Source organism: Nymphaea colorata, chromosome 11, assembly GCF_008831285.2.
Source record: "Nymphaea colorata isolate Beijing-Zhang1983 chromosome 11, ASM883128v2, whole genome shotgun sequence".
Classification (NCBI taxonomy): Eukaryota; Viridiplantae; Streptophyta; class Magnoliopsida; order Nymphaeales; family Nymphaeaceae; genus Nymphaea; species Nymphaea colorata.
The window spans coordinates 16,515,671-16,532,302 of NC_045148.1; the positions used below are offsets into that span (position 1 = coordinate 16,515,671).

Sequence of the window (16,632 nt, forward strand, 5' to 3'; positions counted from 1 at the left end):
GCCGTTTGATTCCATTTCTGGGATTTCGGTTCCCGGGTTAGAAACCGAAAGACGAAATGCTCCCCCCAAGAGGGGCAAAGATTGTTTACTGCAGCAAGGACATCCTGCGTTCCGAAGACTCAAAACGCCAAAATCGCATTTGAGGGACAGGAGAATGCATGCGATCGCACAATTCCATGTTTGATTTGGTAACAGCTCTTAAAAAAAAAAACAGAGTTCAAGTTTTGCCTTTCCGCGTGTCTGCAAACGGCCTTACAGACAATGCTCCTAGATGAAGGCATGAAGCCCATGTCCAAAGAAGCTTTTTCAGGTTTACAAAAGAATATAATGAACATAAAAGTGCATCTTTTGTTATAATCTTATTTATAGAAACATCAAAGCACGATGATTTCATAGATAATTTCTCTCATAAAATGGATCTGGGTGTTAAATAAGATAATTATTTAAGGCGTGCCTGAATGCTACAGTGAAAACCCTCCATCAGAACTCAATTCAAGTGTCATGGATTTTTCATTTTCAATATCTATCGCACCATGGAAGTGCGACAGAGAAACATAGAAGAGGCAGTCGTGAGACAAAGCAACGAGCGACCATCTTCTCTGCCTCTCAAAGACGCCATTAAGGTCGGTAAAAATGAGCCTAAACCATTGGTGCACATGAAGGCTAAGCGCACTTGGCTGGGTGGGTTGGAATATAGTGGACAACTCAAAAACAAGTCTCTAAAGTTCAACACGCCCAGTTGACTGAAAAAGGACGAAAGAACAACATTCATATTCATATTTCCAACATTTCAGCAAAGAAGTTCAGCATCCAGCTAGAAGGCCTCTTCACAAACCTGCTATTAAGATAAAAAAGAAGTCAAGTATGCCGTGGTTCTGAAGAATCATTCCTAGGTATGCATGACAGAGCACTCGGGCTTGTCTGTTGCACAAAAAAGGCAGCAATTTTGCTCCGACATCAGCTGCCCTCACTGTCTTTAGACGGGCAAATCTACAAGAAAATGCAGATTCTACACAAAAACTTATGGCGGCCCCATGGGCACGGGATTCCTCTCACTATTTCACAGTGGACGAGGAAGTCATTTCCTGCAACAGAAAGATGCAGCAGCTTTCCAACCATGTGCAACTTCAGCCTCAAAAGAACTTAATGCCTTCCGGTAAATCTCAGACCAACCGACGAAAGTAATTTCAGAAAAAAATGCTTCAAACATAATATATAAAGAAACAAAAGGGGAAAAAACATGCTACTTGTGGGTCTCCAGAATCATTCCTAGGTATGCATGACAGAGCACTCGGGCTTGTCTGTTCCACAGAAAAGGCAGCAATTTTGCTCCGATATCAGCTGCACTCACTGTCTTTAGACGAGCAAATCTACAAGAAAATGCAGATTCTACACAAAAACTTATGGTGGCCCCATGGGCACGGGATTCCTCTCACTATTTCACAGTGTGGCCGAAGAAGATATTTCCTGCAACAGAAAGATGCAGCTTTCCAACTATATGCAACTTCCACCTCAAAAGAACTTCAATGCCTTCCGGTACAACAAAAAAGCTCAGAAAAGGAAGGTGCAAAATCTCAAACCCACCGACGAAAGCAATTTCAGAAAAAAAAATGCTTCAAACATAATATATAAAGAAACAAAAGGGGAAAAAACATGCTATTCATCGACCTCTATATTTCAAAATTCATATTGGAAGTGATCTTTAATATCATACAATATATAACTGCTACGGACCGATGGCTTCATTCCCACCTTAACTTGGAGGAGGATATTTCCCTCTCAGTACATTTCCAACTCAGAAAGAAGTACGTTCTTTCATGCAATACTTCAATAATCTTCATAGGGACCTCATCTCACCTTCAATCCTGCAATTTGGAAAAAGGGCCATCAGAATAAGAAGGAATCCATGCACAGTTGATTGACTTAGTTTACATGCAGGCTTTCCCGATCTAAAATTTGAGAATTATTCATCCCGTTATGCAATCATATGGTCTGAACTCTAGCTGGAAACCCGAATATGCATCATATCGGCATGCACAAGTATTCAGCACAATTCAACTGAGAAAGAAGAGACAAGGAGAAAAAAATGCCATTGCAGCATGAAGCTGCCAACATATAAAAAGGTATAAAACAAGAATGGAATCTGACTGGACGCATAGCAAATAAGCCAAATCAGCCTCAGAATTGATCATGTTAATCAATAATCCACAATCACAGGTCAGTGTATGCCAGGGAAAGAAATTGTCATGGATCAGATATTGACTCATCAAAATGGCAGCAACAAGTGCCCGTCAAATGTTAGCTGGCTGGAAAAGAAAAGTGTAGATACATAAGAGGAAAGAATTTTTGCATGTCATGCTCACAAGCTTGGTTTCAGCCCGCCAGAACCTTCCTTTATGTTTGCAAGTCTAGTTCAAAATGTTTGTGGTCAGCTTTGGCTCTCTGGTTTTAAAACAGTCACTCTCACCTTGGGGTGAAGTGACTTGTGACTCGCTAGGTCATCTTGGTGGCTCGGCCTGGTTTTGACAACTTCATTTTCACATCATAATAATGTTAATAAATTTGTTATAACATTGTTATATTATATACATAATATGCATATGTATCATAAAATACACCAGTATGTGCATGTGTAGTTTTTGTTTATAGTGAATATTTAATAATAGTTATTCGTATACAACTACTAATATCATTAAAACAGTCTGTCTATTATACACACTTCTTTGTATACATGAATCACTCAATGAAACTAACCTGTGTCTCTGCTGACTGAGCAGAACCTCAGCTGTTCAGTCGAAACTCAGATGACTTAGACTGGTCATCTCATGACTTGGGCAGGTCTTCTCAATTCCTGGTTCTTTTTATCAAGTTAAGCACCGACTCACTGAGTTAACTCATGGACTTGGCCGAGTTCGCAGAATCACTTTAGCTCAAATTACATGCTCCCTAGTTAGAATATGCGGAGAAAGAGAAGGTAGTGCTTCGAAGTTAAAATCCTAGATGGAGGTGACAAGCTCAAGTGCCAAACCTAATAGGATAGTACACAGTTTCATGTGCTTTGTACATGGTTGACACACAACATCAGGACATCAGGTGGCTAAGCCATACATGAACAGGTAGGTCATTTTAGCAAAGCAATCATATTGGAAAAGCAGGAGAGTATAGAATTGGAAATAGTGCAATTATTGACTTACATGTTGCCATTTTTCATATAAAAAAGAACATGCCAATTACCAAATCAAGGAAATTTCTTCTGCAGACATGTGCAGCTTATTGTAAGCATAGCAGTGAACTTTCCAACATGAATGGTTCTCATGTCATTCTAATTCTTCTTCCACAAGCTTGTTGCACATCCATATGGGAAGTTGTTATTGCACCTACAGACGTGCTCTGAAATTACTATTTGGACTTTGAACGACCTAAATCATGGGCAACAGGGTCACGATTTTCATATAGTCAACGTTCGCTTGCTGTCGGAATCAGATACTTATCCATGTGCTTGTGTATTACAGACACAGCTCACTGGTTCTGGATATTGATCCAGAAAATAATCCCATCACCGGAAATCTAGTGATGGAAACCACATTCCCAAGTTCAAGGGTCAACCAGACAAAAAAAGAACTTTGTAGTAAATGGTATCAAGGATTCATAAATCCAAAAACATGAAAAGTATCCAAAAATTTGCCATTAAAAGTTTTTAGCCCAATACTCAAGCATCGATAGTAAGTTGTCTGAGTAGAAGTAGCTGAACATTAATGCATCTATTGCTGAATGCCAGATTGTTTGATATGTCAAACTCAAAACTCAAAAGTAAGAGACCTCAAGGTTATGAAATAATATAGGACAAAGCAATGACCATCACTTCTTATCAAGTCAATTTGGTGTCGCTTTTACAGGCAAGTATCCCATGCATGGGTATCGACAAACAAATCGGACAATACAATAGATAAGACTTAATATCATTCATAGCTCTGAGAAATATAGAGGCAGCCTTTGGATGAGGTGACAAGGAAGGAAAATGCCAATATTTTGCATTTCTCCATTAGAAACTGTATACAAAAGGAAATAGCACGTGAACATGATGGAGTGTCCATGTGATGATCTGAAAAAACAAAACAAGGAGAAATAGACATACGACAGGTGTAGGGTTATTTAGCATTAAGAAAAAGAAATACACTCTACCGTTCTCTGTCGATGTTGACCACAAATCTGAATAAGTAGACCTATGGCCTGATTAAAAGAAATGTACAGTTGGACCTCCGAGCACGCAAACACACGTGTAATGTATACATAATGTCATTCACTCTCGATCCTGATGACCAATATGAACAATAGCTTGACGAAACAATAAAAAACGAGGACATTTACTTATTTCTTCGACCCATAAATTAGTACCTAGAAAGGTTCACCCAAGGAAGAAGCTGGATTCCTTCTTATTAAGCGACAATAAGAATGCGACTGCACTGAGCAGAGAGAAATCAGTGTAGCTCCGATAATTACAAGTGTTTCAGTTCGTCGAGGTAAAAAATGGCATTTCTAAGATGGACAAGTTTTTACACCGAGCAATGTCAATTCCAGTTCTCATAAGCCTACTGTTTTTCTTCATTGAATTATCAACGATCAAGAGTTAGCCACATTCGGAAATGTTTCCTGAATTACATCATGCTCTTACGTTCCCAATTTTTCCAGTCCGAGACCTGCATGCTCAATTACTGTCTTGACATATGAACCGACCTCAGTACTAGTTCTTGTTGAATCTCTCTGCAGGCTTTCCCGATGATCATCTGCTGCTTGAATTTTTAGGTTCAGTAAATCGTTCCCTGCAGGAGCAGTCCCTCTTTGAATGTCCACTTAGACAAACTTCTCAAGCTCAAACAACACATGAAGTTGCCTTCCTACAAACTGCGCATTAAGCTATTTGTCACACTGCAACGACTTGAAGGCAGAAAGAATATGCCATCTCCAAGGTAACGACGACGAAGAAGAAGAAGATACATACTAAGACAGACAACAAAGCAAAAGAGCATTTTCCCCCTTTTGAGGACGAGGGTGAACCCGACCACCTAAGAAATCTTCATCTTTGTTTCAAACAATCATCTCAAACACATATTCTAACACAACTCAGTTCTTACCTTCTATAAGATAACCATAACAAAAACAAAGAAAGGAACACCAATGAACAAAAAAATACAAGAGGAGAAACGAAGCTCCAATTCAGATAACAAAAAGAGCAAAAATGTGAGAAAAGAAAGTACCCCAAGTTCCATCCATGGTTCCCAATCGAGCTCTTCAAGTCCCCACCGCCGCGTCCTTCTTCCGGGGGGGCATTCCGTAACAGAATCGCCAGCGAGCACGGCGAAGGAAAGAGGACCGGTGCCAACCGCGAGCTAGCGCCTGAGACGATTCCATGATGGTCACTACCTCAAGCCCTAGTTTTCCCCTTCACTGTCAGCTCATTCGAAATGCAATACTGAAGAAGAAGAAGAAGAAGAAGAGAAGGAGGAAGAAGAAGAAGAAGAAGAGCTGAGATTCTTAAAGGAGATGTTTTTTTTTATTCTCGCCGTATTTCCGGATGGACCATCATCCCCTTTTGCATGAAGAAAGCGCCTCGATCATCTCCACCGAGCGGGAAGAAACCCTAGAGAGAGAAAGAGAAAGAGAGAGAGGGAGAGGGAGAGAGGAGGGAGAAACCATTTTTTGAATTGAATGTTTCGCTGTTTACGTCCTTCCCTCGTGTTTGTAATGGCAAGATAATTCTCTCCCTCTTTGTCTCCCCTTCTAAATATCGTCGTTATTCAATCAACCTCAACAACAATAACAGATATAATACAATCTTTCACTTTCCACATATTATTACTATTTAAGAATATTTGAACTGCCAAATACACCAGACCAACAGCATTTGGATGCTCTCTATCTAAGGCATATCTCATTTTTTTCAAAATTTAAATATATGAAGTAGTAGTTCACATTTCATTCACATTTCATCCTCAAGATTATGTTTCCCACTCAATACTTTAAGCTTTAGGGAATTATTCTTTTCTTTCAAGATTTTGTCTACTTAAACAAGATATACGATTGATATGTAATGTTTATTTAATTGTAACTGTAGAAAACACTTTTTCAATATTTCACCCTTATTAGATATGCATTGTAAGATCCTCAGTTTAAACAAACTGAACATTTTAGTAGTGTAGATCTTAAATCCACATTACAGGTGAAGAAAAACTATGGATTTAAGGTGAGATGGAGAATGCCTGACCTTAAATCCATAAATCTGAAATCCTGGTGATATCAGATTACCAATCCACACTGAAACAAACACTTTCTTCAATCTTGTCAAGATCAAAAGTCTAACAGCCTCTCAACAAGATCAGAGTAAGATATATACACATGGAGTAAACCGTAAAAGAATGCATCTCGAGTAGATGAATTATGATAAATGACTCTTAGCTATAAGCATATCTAATATCATGCTATAAGGTGAATCGAGTCATGATAGCTACCAAATGAAAAACTTTATGAGAGTGACTCAAATTTTTGCTGTGCACGTGAATCAATGCCGCATGCATTCCATTAACAAGACTAACTACATACAAAATAGCACGTGGCAATTGCCGATTGATCGGAATTGTTTACGCTTTGTTTGGTTGGAGGGAAAGGGAGAGATGGAAAGGAATGAGAGGAAAAGAGAATGAGAAAGGAATGGAATGGAATGGAAAGGAAAAGAAAGAAAATAGGCGATTATAAAGTTTGTTTGGATAGAAAAGAAAGGAAAGACTAAAATCATGTTTGTTTGGTGCCCACAAATCGCGAGTGAGTTGCGTGCACTACTGTGGTGCATGCAAGAGATGTGCATCCAAGAGAAAAGGTTGGGAGTTGGGGTAATTTAGGATTTTTCAAAAAGAAATATTTTTTTATCCTTTTAACTTTTCATTACCTTTTTTTTGTCCTTGTAAAAAAAATCCCTTTTTATTGATCATGGGCATTCTAGCCATTTCACCTGGTTGTGCACCAAGAGTGCATAGAAACGTGGTTAATGCAGATATTCATGTGCAAATATACATTATATTGGTGAATATGTATTGTATTGAACCTTTGCTAAAGTATATATATACATACCACTTTAAGAAACAACAATCCTGACTCAGTATTATCCATTTTGTAAAATTATTCACTTCCAATATCAATATTTGGAACATTGGTCTCCAGTGCCCACCCTCCTACCAAAGGCCAAGAGGTCATCACAAAGAATCAGAGCATTTCATAGTCTTAGATTTGAGATTCTCAGGATTTGAGAACTGTTGATTTAAGATCTGACCCTCCCCAACTGATCTTAAATCCAAGCTTCTCTCAATGCAAAAAAGTAAATTAATAATCTTAAGTATGACTTTTAGTTTGATTGATCATGGATCTTTTGTCACATCAGCAAAAACATGTGACATCGGGATCTACGGATTTCAAATCCAGACTAAAAGAAAGCATCAAACATGTCCACAAATATACCTAACAAAGAAGTTTCATATAACAAAGAAAACATCAAACATGTTAATGGCAATCTTCACCAGGAAGATCACATAGTTGCATTACCCAGTAGATATTTATGGAGATACAATGCAGGAAGCCAACTAAAGTTCTTATTAGGGCTGTTCTCGGGTCGAGTTTATGTTTGGATCTAGTGCTCAAATAGATATGGGTATGAGAAGTTCTGATCCAGATCGTTGTACATATGATCTACTTGAGCCAGACCTGAGAATTATGGGTCAAGTTTGCTATAAATTTTCTTTGATTTCCAGTGCCCGACTAGGTTAACCTAACATTTATATATTACATGGAAGTTAATGTTGTATAAATTTGCAAGCATCTTACATAATCGACAAAAATTTGCCAGTTATTTGGCCAAATACATATGAACAGCCTACTTTGAAATTTAACCGACCAATTGAACCGCTGCCTAAATTAGAATGGATGGGATTCAATATGATAATGAGGCAGATAATGTGTCACATCTTAACTCACTCTTTTTACTTAACTAGAAAGGGACATTGATATATTATCAGCCGCTACATTAATACGGTCGAGCTATATATATTAGAATCTAAGTCACCGGACTCTTCTATTTTATTGTGGCACTGGAGTCTGCATCGAGTCGGGTGCACACCGGACATGGGCGCGGCTTCGACTCACACCCGAAGCCAGTTAAAATGTCATATTACTAAATTATTTATATAATATATATTGTTTTGATATTTTCCTATGTAATACAATTATTAAGTATGTTATATACATTAATAATTAAATTGTAATAATATGCTTATTCTGTTATATATATAATAAAATTAATAATAATAATAATAAAATACCCTCACCGCACTGCCGCACCTACATTTTTTGAGATGTGCCGTTCCGACACCCGCACCGGCACCGGCACCCACACCTTGCACTATGGTGACATAGATTAGAATTTGGATCAATAGGTAGCGCAATAACTCTCCAACCGTTTGAAAACTTAATATCTCATACAATTTCAACAATTATGGAACTCGAATCCTTGTGTGATCCCATGCATTCTAAGTTTTGAATCATGGAGCCAACACTAACCATCTGATTGAAGTTTCAGAAGCACTTAAGCAGAACATCGTGTAATGGCACTGCAGCAGATCTGTTCATCATTTCTTTGTGCTTGCGGCCGGATTTATTGCCGGAAACCGGTGCCCGCCGTAATTTATATTTCTCTCTCAGCCACAGCTCGGAGTCGTCCATCGGCCCGGCGCCTGAGCGAACCGCAGTCGCTGGTGTTCCAAACCGTCCTTGGCAGGCCACAGATCTTTTGCTGCAAACTGAATACCAGAGACCCTCAAAAATTTGAGCCCACTGCATTCACGTGAACATCCTTGTTATGATGAGAACTCTCATTCAAAACATTCAATTATATATATATATATATATATATATATTAGAGAGAGAGAGAGAGAGAGAGAGAGAGAGAGAGAGAGACTCCCCAACAAGCGGTGACAATCACGAGAATGTCTCACCAACTATCAAATTCTCATCCCCTTCTTAATATAGCATCGGGTGCTTCCTCATTTCACCACCTAGAGAGAGAGAGAGCTTTAGATCACCAGAATGAGACTTCTGGTAGGGCAGTTGCAGGTTGAGTACTCTCTACTGATGCTCCTGTTTGTCGTTACGGCCGTAGTTGGTCTGTGTGCTGCCGGCATGGAAATGAAGAAGGCAAAGAAGAAGAAAAAGAAGAAGGACACAGGTCTGAGGGAAGAAGAGGTTGGTGGATCTAATTGGGATGCCCTAAAGCGGGTTTTGGCAGAGTCGGTTCAGTGGGGTCGCGGCGTCAAGTGGGTGAGAGTTGGGGTGGCCGAAGAGCAAGGGGCTGTAGGACAAGGGAGGCTGTTGGAGGAGGCGGAGTACTTGGAGCAGGGAGAACAGGAGGGCTCGGCGTCGCCATTTTGGCAGCACCGGATTCTCATGGGAGAGCGCTGCGAGCTGCCAAGGTTCAGCGGCCTCATCCTCTACGACGAACAGGGGCGGCCAGTTCATGCACTGGACAGGGACACCCGCCATGACCAACAGGTTACTCTGTTCTAGCTCTAGCTTGCATCTGGCTTCAGGATTTTGTTAAGTTCTAGTCTCTTGATCCGACCTTGGGACGGCATTTGATATGAAGAACATTAGATTCTTTACATGTTCCATAAGATATGATCTGATTTTGCATGATTTTGTTTTGAATGTTGCTTTTAGATCTATGTTATATTCAGATTGTTAGATCTAAAAACATGTTTTTGCAGGAGAAATTATCTGCGAGGACTTTGAAAGACCTCCTCTGACCCCTCCCTCTCTCTTGCTCATACAAGGTGCCAGTGAGTTTCAGCTCAAGGAAGCAGCTCAAAAAGGCATTGGTCTTTAGATTAAAGGCATTGACCTTCATTATCAGTGTATTAACTTGTAATGTGCAGACATTTTTATTCTGTTTCTGTTTCTTGGAGCACAGTAGATTGCAGAGGATTTCATAATCTTGCTTTTGTTGGTTTATATAATTCAAATTACAAATCCAAATTATTCATCGCTGCATGAATAAAAAGGGCCGGCATTAGTATAAACATGTATTACCGTAAACTTTCTAATTCTACCCAATTAATTCGAAATTTATTAGTTCTGAAGCAATTATATCTAATAGGATATACAAGCCAAAACACTTGATCATTCATACTTCATAAGCCTAGGAGGTCTGATCGGATCTAATTTTGAACAAGTATCACATATCCGACATCCTTACACTTTGAAAATAGGCTAGATTAGGATCCAAATTTCCGACTTGGATTGGATTCAGATTGTGAAATAGGATTTCGGAATTGGATTCTGATTCAGATATGACTTTTCTTCATTTGTATTTGAATTTGGATTCAAACCCGAACAAGTAAAAGCAGATTTAAGTATAAATTTGGTTGGAATTTCTGGAGGCAAGTGTGGAAATGGCCAAAGAAACTCCCTGAAACTCCAATACTCAACCACCCTTTTGGGATATTAATTCTAACTTCTGCTTCTTTTTTTCTTGTTAACTCCCCAAAGAAATCCCCTACTTGCTATTATGGGTGACTTGTAATCTTTGAGAAGAATATTCTTCCTGTTGGTTACAAGATTGAAGAAAACTCCGGCTGAGATGTTGAGTAACTCGACTGCTTCAAGAAAAGGTCTAGATGTTCTTACTTCTCCTTCTTCCGCTTCCCCAGATTCATTATATTGATTTTCTTGACAGCAAAATTTTTGCTATAATTAAAAAAAAATAGAAAAAAGTTTGCAAATTTAAAGTTTAAGGCTTTGTAAAATATATGATAAAAATGTTACATGAAACATATGTAAATTGGTAGCATGAAATGAAATCATTGCCAAATTGAGTGCATTTCTTGGCACACCAACTTTAACTCGACATCTCAAAAAGTTAAAAGGAGAATAGACAATAGTGCGACAAATTGGTAGCATTTTCTAGATTAAGTGATAGATATTAAATGGAAGCTTGGATCTTTAGGAGTCATAATTTTTCAGAAGATTCTGCAACCAAACTGTGACGTTTGATTCACAAAAGCCAAAGCAAAGTGTTTCGATTTTTCTGTCAAAATAAGTGAAAATTTAGCTTCAATTTTAATGATTTATGCAATCAGCTTGAGCAACTTCGAATGGGATTCATGTATTATTAATTCCTAGGGTGCGTGTTTGATTACCTTGAAAAAAGAAAGTGGAATAAAAATGGGAATCTGATCCAAGATCTGCCATGCATTAATTCACCTGTATCTGTTTTAGATTAACAAAAAGTACCATCATACTCTTTATTTAATACAAATAAATATAAAAAATAAATAAGAAAATAATGTTAAATAATAATATAAAATAAGACACGGCAACTATGTTGATTTGTTACTGGTTCACTTCAAATATGACGATTCAGGTTGAACAAGGTGAGCCGGCATGGAACCGACCTGGCCCTATAAGGAGTCGGGCTCTGGTCGGCCCGACTCCTGAAATCTAGGATTGGCTTGATTAAATTAATATATATATATATATATATAATATAAAATAATATATAAAATATAATTAATCATAATAAAATATTATAATTATATATAAAAATCAATAAAAATATATATTAAAAAATATTATTGGGCCCACCCAAGCTTAATCAGACCCATCGGACTGGCCCAATAATTGTTTCGACTGGCTTGGTAGTTGGTACCTTTTTTTTGGGCTCGAGTCGAGTCAGCTACCGGGTACGCCCATCCTTACCTCAAACAGGCAGATGCCCCTCCCTTTCACCTGGGATCCAGGTTGCTTTAAAATTTATAAGAACTTACGGTTACTTCTTGAGAAGTAGTGCACATAAAAATCAAACTAATGACTACCCTTTTACTAGTCTATTAATCCAACCAACTATACCATGCCCCAACGGATCTATTCGGCTGAGGGAAAGACGGTGTCTTATGCACTAAATTGAGTACTCAGTTCATTTCTTTGCTTAGAAGGCACATATTTTCTTGGAATTCTATGATTTTTTTTTTTTTTTGAAATCTACGGTTTGTGCCGTACCTTTAATTGGATATTACTCTTTGAGTACAGACAACGTGACATGAGGACAAATAATGGATCGGAGAATGTTGGGAGTTGAGTGAAAAGCTACAAATTTCTGTGAGATGCTTATAACGTATGTTGAAGGAACAAAGTGGTTGTTTGGACGAAAAGAAGATCGTATTATTGGAACACATGTTCTTCTGACGTGAACAAAGTGTCGTTTTGTTTCAAGAAAATGTTTCACATTTTGTTGATTTTTAGTTTTATTTTTCTTATTTTGCATTTTATTTGCCTTTGATTTTTTTTATTAAAATTATACAGGATTGATCCTGTACTGAGTAAGAAAAGATTATAATTGATTTGATTCACTCGACATCTAAAATCTTTCTAGAAACCGATTTGATAATATAACAATTTCCCTTGATTGCTTCTCTTGCAACGTTGCTTGCTTTCGATCAATCCATGAAGAAGAGTGACGGAAACTCCAAGTTTCTCCCCAAGACATCTCCTGAGCATTGAAACTCAAGCAGCGAAGAAATGCCCAAGAACGCTTCTGCCTTGCCCTGCTGAGAAAAAGCATTCCGCCCTTTTCTTTTGACAGGCCTTCCGGATCATCTTCTTCATGATACAGGATCGTTAAAGTATCCTCCGACAGGCAAAAGAAGGAAAAGATCTTGATAACAAAACCCAAAATATCAGCAATCTTTCCCAAAAGTATGCTAACTAGCGGCGACAGTGCATGGTTCATCTTCAATGGCACTTGCTTGGTCGATACAGATGTCGAGTTTTAGGCCGAGATTGGGGCGAACATGGTCACATGGCTCTCGAGTTTCCTAAATTGATGGCGACATCTCAATGCAGAGTGCAGCGCCTGAGAAGATTTTTGCTGATTGGAGAAGATACTTTTGCAATATATATATACATATATACACACTCTCTCACAAACGCACACGTACACGAAAGTTGAACTAAATTTTGTTGAAATTGATCATCTACAGAACTTACATTGTTAATGGAATCAATGGTGCTATTACTCTTACTGCTAATAAACTGATCATTATTTTCTCCCTCAACATGATTGAGAGTTACCAAACTGCTCGTATCAACATAGTTAGGAGTTACTGAACTGCTTTCTTCAACTAAGTCTTGATTGACTTCCCTCCTCGAAGTTGAAGCAATGGGCAGTGCTTCCGAGGACTCCCCACCAGCATTTCGATTCGGCACCGGAAAATTCTCCGGCGTGTTTGTTCTTACGCGCACCCAACTCTCCCCCAGTGACCAAATTGGCCGCCGCTCTGTCGGAGAAAACAGAGCTCTGAGCCTCTCAGCAGCAGGGGCAGGAATTGCGGCAGAGCTCGCAATTTCCGTTTGTGATCTCTCAGTTCCAACTGAATTCCAGAGATCGTGATCCAGAATACTCTTTGGAGAGTCCGAGAAGGGTGCGCTCTTGACGGCCACGCCTTCGAATTTGCCGACGAAAGGGTGCTGCAGGAGCTGCTCTGCTGTTGGTCTTTCCGCCGGATTCCGGCGAAAGCACCTGCTGAGGAAATCCTTACCTTGCTCGGACAAGTTTTCAGGCATTTGCGGCACCATGTCCGTGCACCCAATCCGGTAAAGCGCCGAAACCGGGTCGGCAATGTCCGACCACGGTGGCCGCCCCGTTGCCATCTCCACTACCGTGCAGCCGAGCGCCCATACGTCGGCCGCACACCCGTGCACCGCCCCCCTGGCCACCTCCGGCGCCATGAACAGCGGAGTACCCGCAAATCCCCCCGTTGCCCCGTCGCCGTCCACCATTGCCGCGCTCCCGAGATCGCCGATTCGCACATCGCCGTCGCTCCCCATCAACAGGTTGCTCCCCTTGACGTCGCGGTGCACGACGCCAATCCCATGGAGGTAACACAGCCCCCGAAGCACCGCCGACACATGCCGCCTGATCTCCGGCTCAGAAAGCCGGCCGCCCTGCCGCCTGATCTCGTCGCAGAGCGTCCCGCCAGGGAAGTACTCCATCAAGATGTTATAGAACCGGCCACCGCCCTCGCAGGTGACGTCAGCACCGAGGCACCGGGCAATGTGGGGAGAAGAGAGGGAGGAGAGAATGGAGTATTCTCGTCTCAGCAGCGCGGAGTTAGCAAGCTCCGCAGACTTGACGGCGAGGACGGCACCAGAGCCATTGAGAGTGGCAAGGGATACGGCGGCGGAGGTGCCCCTGCCTATGGTAGGTCCCCTCGTCCACCCCGCCATGTCGATGGCGGCGCCGGTGGGCGGTGGCGGTGGTGGTGGCAGCGGCTTCTCGTGCGTGTGCTGGTTGGTGAGAGCTTGGTTTGTGAGGGGAATGGGGAGAGCCACCGGTGGAGTTTTATAAAGGAGAAAAATAAGGAGAGAACGCCGGACGGCTTGTTGTAGAGCACCAATAGCTTTCCTCCGCGTGCTTTTAAGTGTAAAGTGGAGATCCCGGAGTCCTTTAGAGAGAGACGTGTGGTGAAAAGGCGTTTGTTTGGCTGGCCGTCAAAGCAAAGTGCTGTGATCCGTTGGCTTTTGCTTCCGGCCATCTTGGCTTTTTTTTTTTTTTTAAATAAAAAAAATATTTTTATTTTTAATTAATTTTTTAAAATAACATTTGAAAATATAGAAGTTAGATTGATATATAAACTTCACTAACTAGCTATATGTGTGTGAATGGGTGTGTGAGCAGCTAGTTTTCTTTCCTATGAGCTAACACAAATACCAAAATTAAAACAAAACCATTACTAATTATACTAAGTTCATACGACATGTCTGTCAATATATATATGTATGTATGTATGATATATAAAAAAAATATATATATATATATATATATAGCGGGATGATACAGGAATAACGTGGGATGTTGGCATGGATTGTGGTGAAAGGGAAAGGAGGAAATGAAAAGAACGGCAAGTTTTTATTCGCGAAATGTGATTATAGCGAAGTGTCACATTATATGGGAGGGAAACGCACCCATTTGTGATGGGGAACTTATGGGCCCACCGGCCGGCACGTTGCCAAGAACTCGCACCAAGTATTTGGGGCAATATTGCTTCAGCCTTGAGAACTCGAATCTCCTACCTCCACGTGATCCATCCACATCTTCCCACATGCTCTTGCTTATATTATAATAGTAAAAAGTATAGGAATTAAAGCATATTCCCCAAGCCCATTTCACACATCAAATATTATTATTTAATTAAATAAAAGGAATTATGTGGACGACATGAAACCATATCTAATTTAATACGAAACAAAAACCTTTTTTAGGTAAAAAAAATCGCATAATTTAAAAAAAAAATAGCCTGAGGAGGAGTTGGTAACGAGATGAGTGGGGAAGGAAAGGAAGGTACAACGGCCTTTTTAGTTGCAACACAGACAGAGTAAGGGGAAGAAGGCGTGTGGAGCGGGGCCCACACCTTCCCTTCCCCTTCTTTCTTCCACGTGTTCGGATCCCAGCCGCTCGCTGACAGCCACGTCAGCTTAGAGAAGCGCCGATTCGCTTCTCTCCGAAGAAATTTTCAATGGTTTTTATAATAATAATAATTATTTATATTCGTAGAGGAGGAGGGGACCTGGAATTCTGATGTTTGTAGACATGATGCCCAAAGTAACGTCCGTCTTTTTCAACGTTAGTTTCGATGCCGGTTTTGAAAAAATCGGGCTGCGCTTTAAAAATTGGATTGGAATTTACGCTGCCGACAAATATAAGATCGTTAATTTTGATGATTTTACAAAATTCCAAACCGTGCATTTGGATCTGTTTTTTTTTTTTTTTTTTGTCGACAAGGATGCCTTTTTTCTTAAGGAAGCTTTTGTATTAAAGGGCGGACATGTGTATATTTTTGGATTCTCATACACATACATGTCACGTTTTTTTTTATGTATAATAAGTTGAATACCGACACTAATGTCCTTCAGAACCCCGGAGGTAGGGAGAATAGAGAACCTTTCGATCATTTTTTTTTATCAATAGTGGGTTGTCAATATCTTGCTTACCTGAAAAATGGTTTTTAGTTTGGGAGGCCTAAAGTTTTCACTTTTCACTTATTTCGATTCGACTGGGCTTGATTTAAAGAGTGAGATTCCTTTATGAAATTATGAAATTATGAAATTTGAAGGTTACTTTTGGGTTTAGTACAAAAAGGAAGGTGCCTGTTTAAATGAAATTTACTGAATGTTGCGGTACGACCAGCTTGAACTCACTTGTAAGGGTGAATAACGAGTCGAGCTACTTGAGCTAGACTCGTTAAAGCTCAGCTCGTGAGCGAGTTCGGGCCGAGTCATTTGCTTAACGAGTTGAGCTCGAGTTCACTATTCAAATAATTGAGTTGAGTTCGGGTTTAACACATAAATGTCGAGGTGAGCTGGAGCCTTAATCAAATTGATAGATTTAAACGAGTTTACGAGTTTGTCGAGCCTTAATCGAGCTCGAGCTCAACATGTAACGATGAGAGTATCAATTCTATTCAAACGAATTTGTCAAGCTCGAATATCAATTCTATTCAAACGAGTTTGTCGAGCCTTAATTGAGTTCGAGCTCAACAT

General features: G+C 39.9%; 2 protein-coding genes and 1 long non-coding RNA gene across 3 annotated transcripts; 1 reads left to right on the top strand and 2 right to left on the bottom strand.

Moving 5' to 3' along the window:
- Window positions 1–1,611: 1,611 nt before the first annotated feature.
- On the bottom strand, window positions 1,612–5,751 carry LOC126410559 (uncharacterized). Its single transcript, XR_007574776.1, has 2 exons — window positions 5,256–5,751; window positions 1,612–1,865 (listed from the first exon to the last, which is right to left on the bottom strand). It is a non-coding gene; the product is annotated as an uncharacterized LOC126410559 (long non-coding RNA).
- A 3,315-nt stretch (window positions 5,752–9,066) lies between these two features.
- On the top strand, window positions 9,067–10,086 carry LOC116264803 (uncharacterized). The gene is made up of 2 exons (XM_031645213.2): window positions 9,067–9,588; window positions 9,804–10,086. Exons 1-2 carry the CDS (start codon window positions 9,127–9,129, stop codon window positions 9,840–9,842), a joined length of 501 nt encoding a protein of 166 aa, XP_031501073.1. The 5' UTR covers window positions 9,067–9,126; the 3' UTR covers window positions 9,843–10,086.
- A 2,597-nt stretch (window positions 10,087–12,683) lies between these two features.
- On the bottom strand, window positions 12,684–14,479 carry LOC116264490 (mitogen-activated protein kinase kinase kinase 18-like). The gene has a single exon (XM_031644758.2). The coding sequence runs from the start codon at window positions 14,317–14,319 to the stop codon at window positions 12,928–12,930; it is 1,392 nt and encodes a 463-aa protein (XP_031500618.1). The 5' UTR covers window positions 14,320–14,479; the 3' UTR covers window positions 12,684–12,927.
- Between the last annotated feature and the right edge of the window lie 2,153 nt (window positions 14,480–16,632).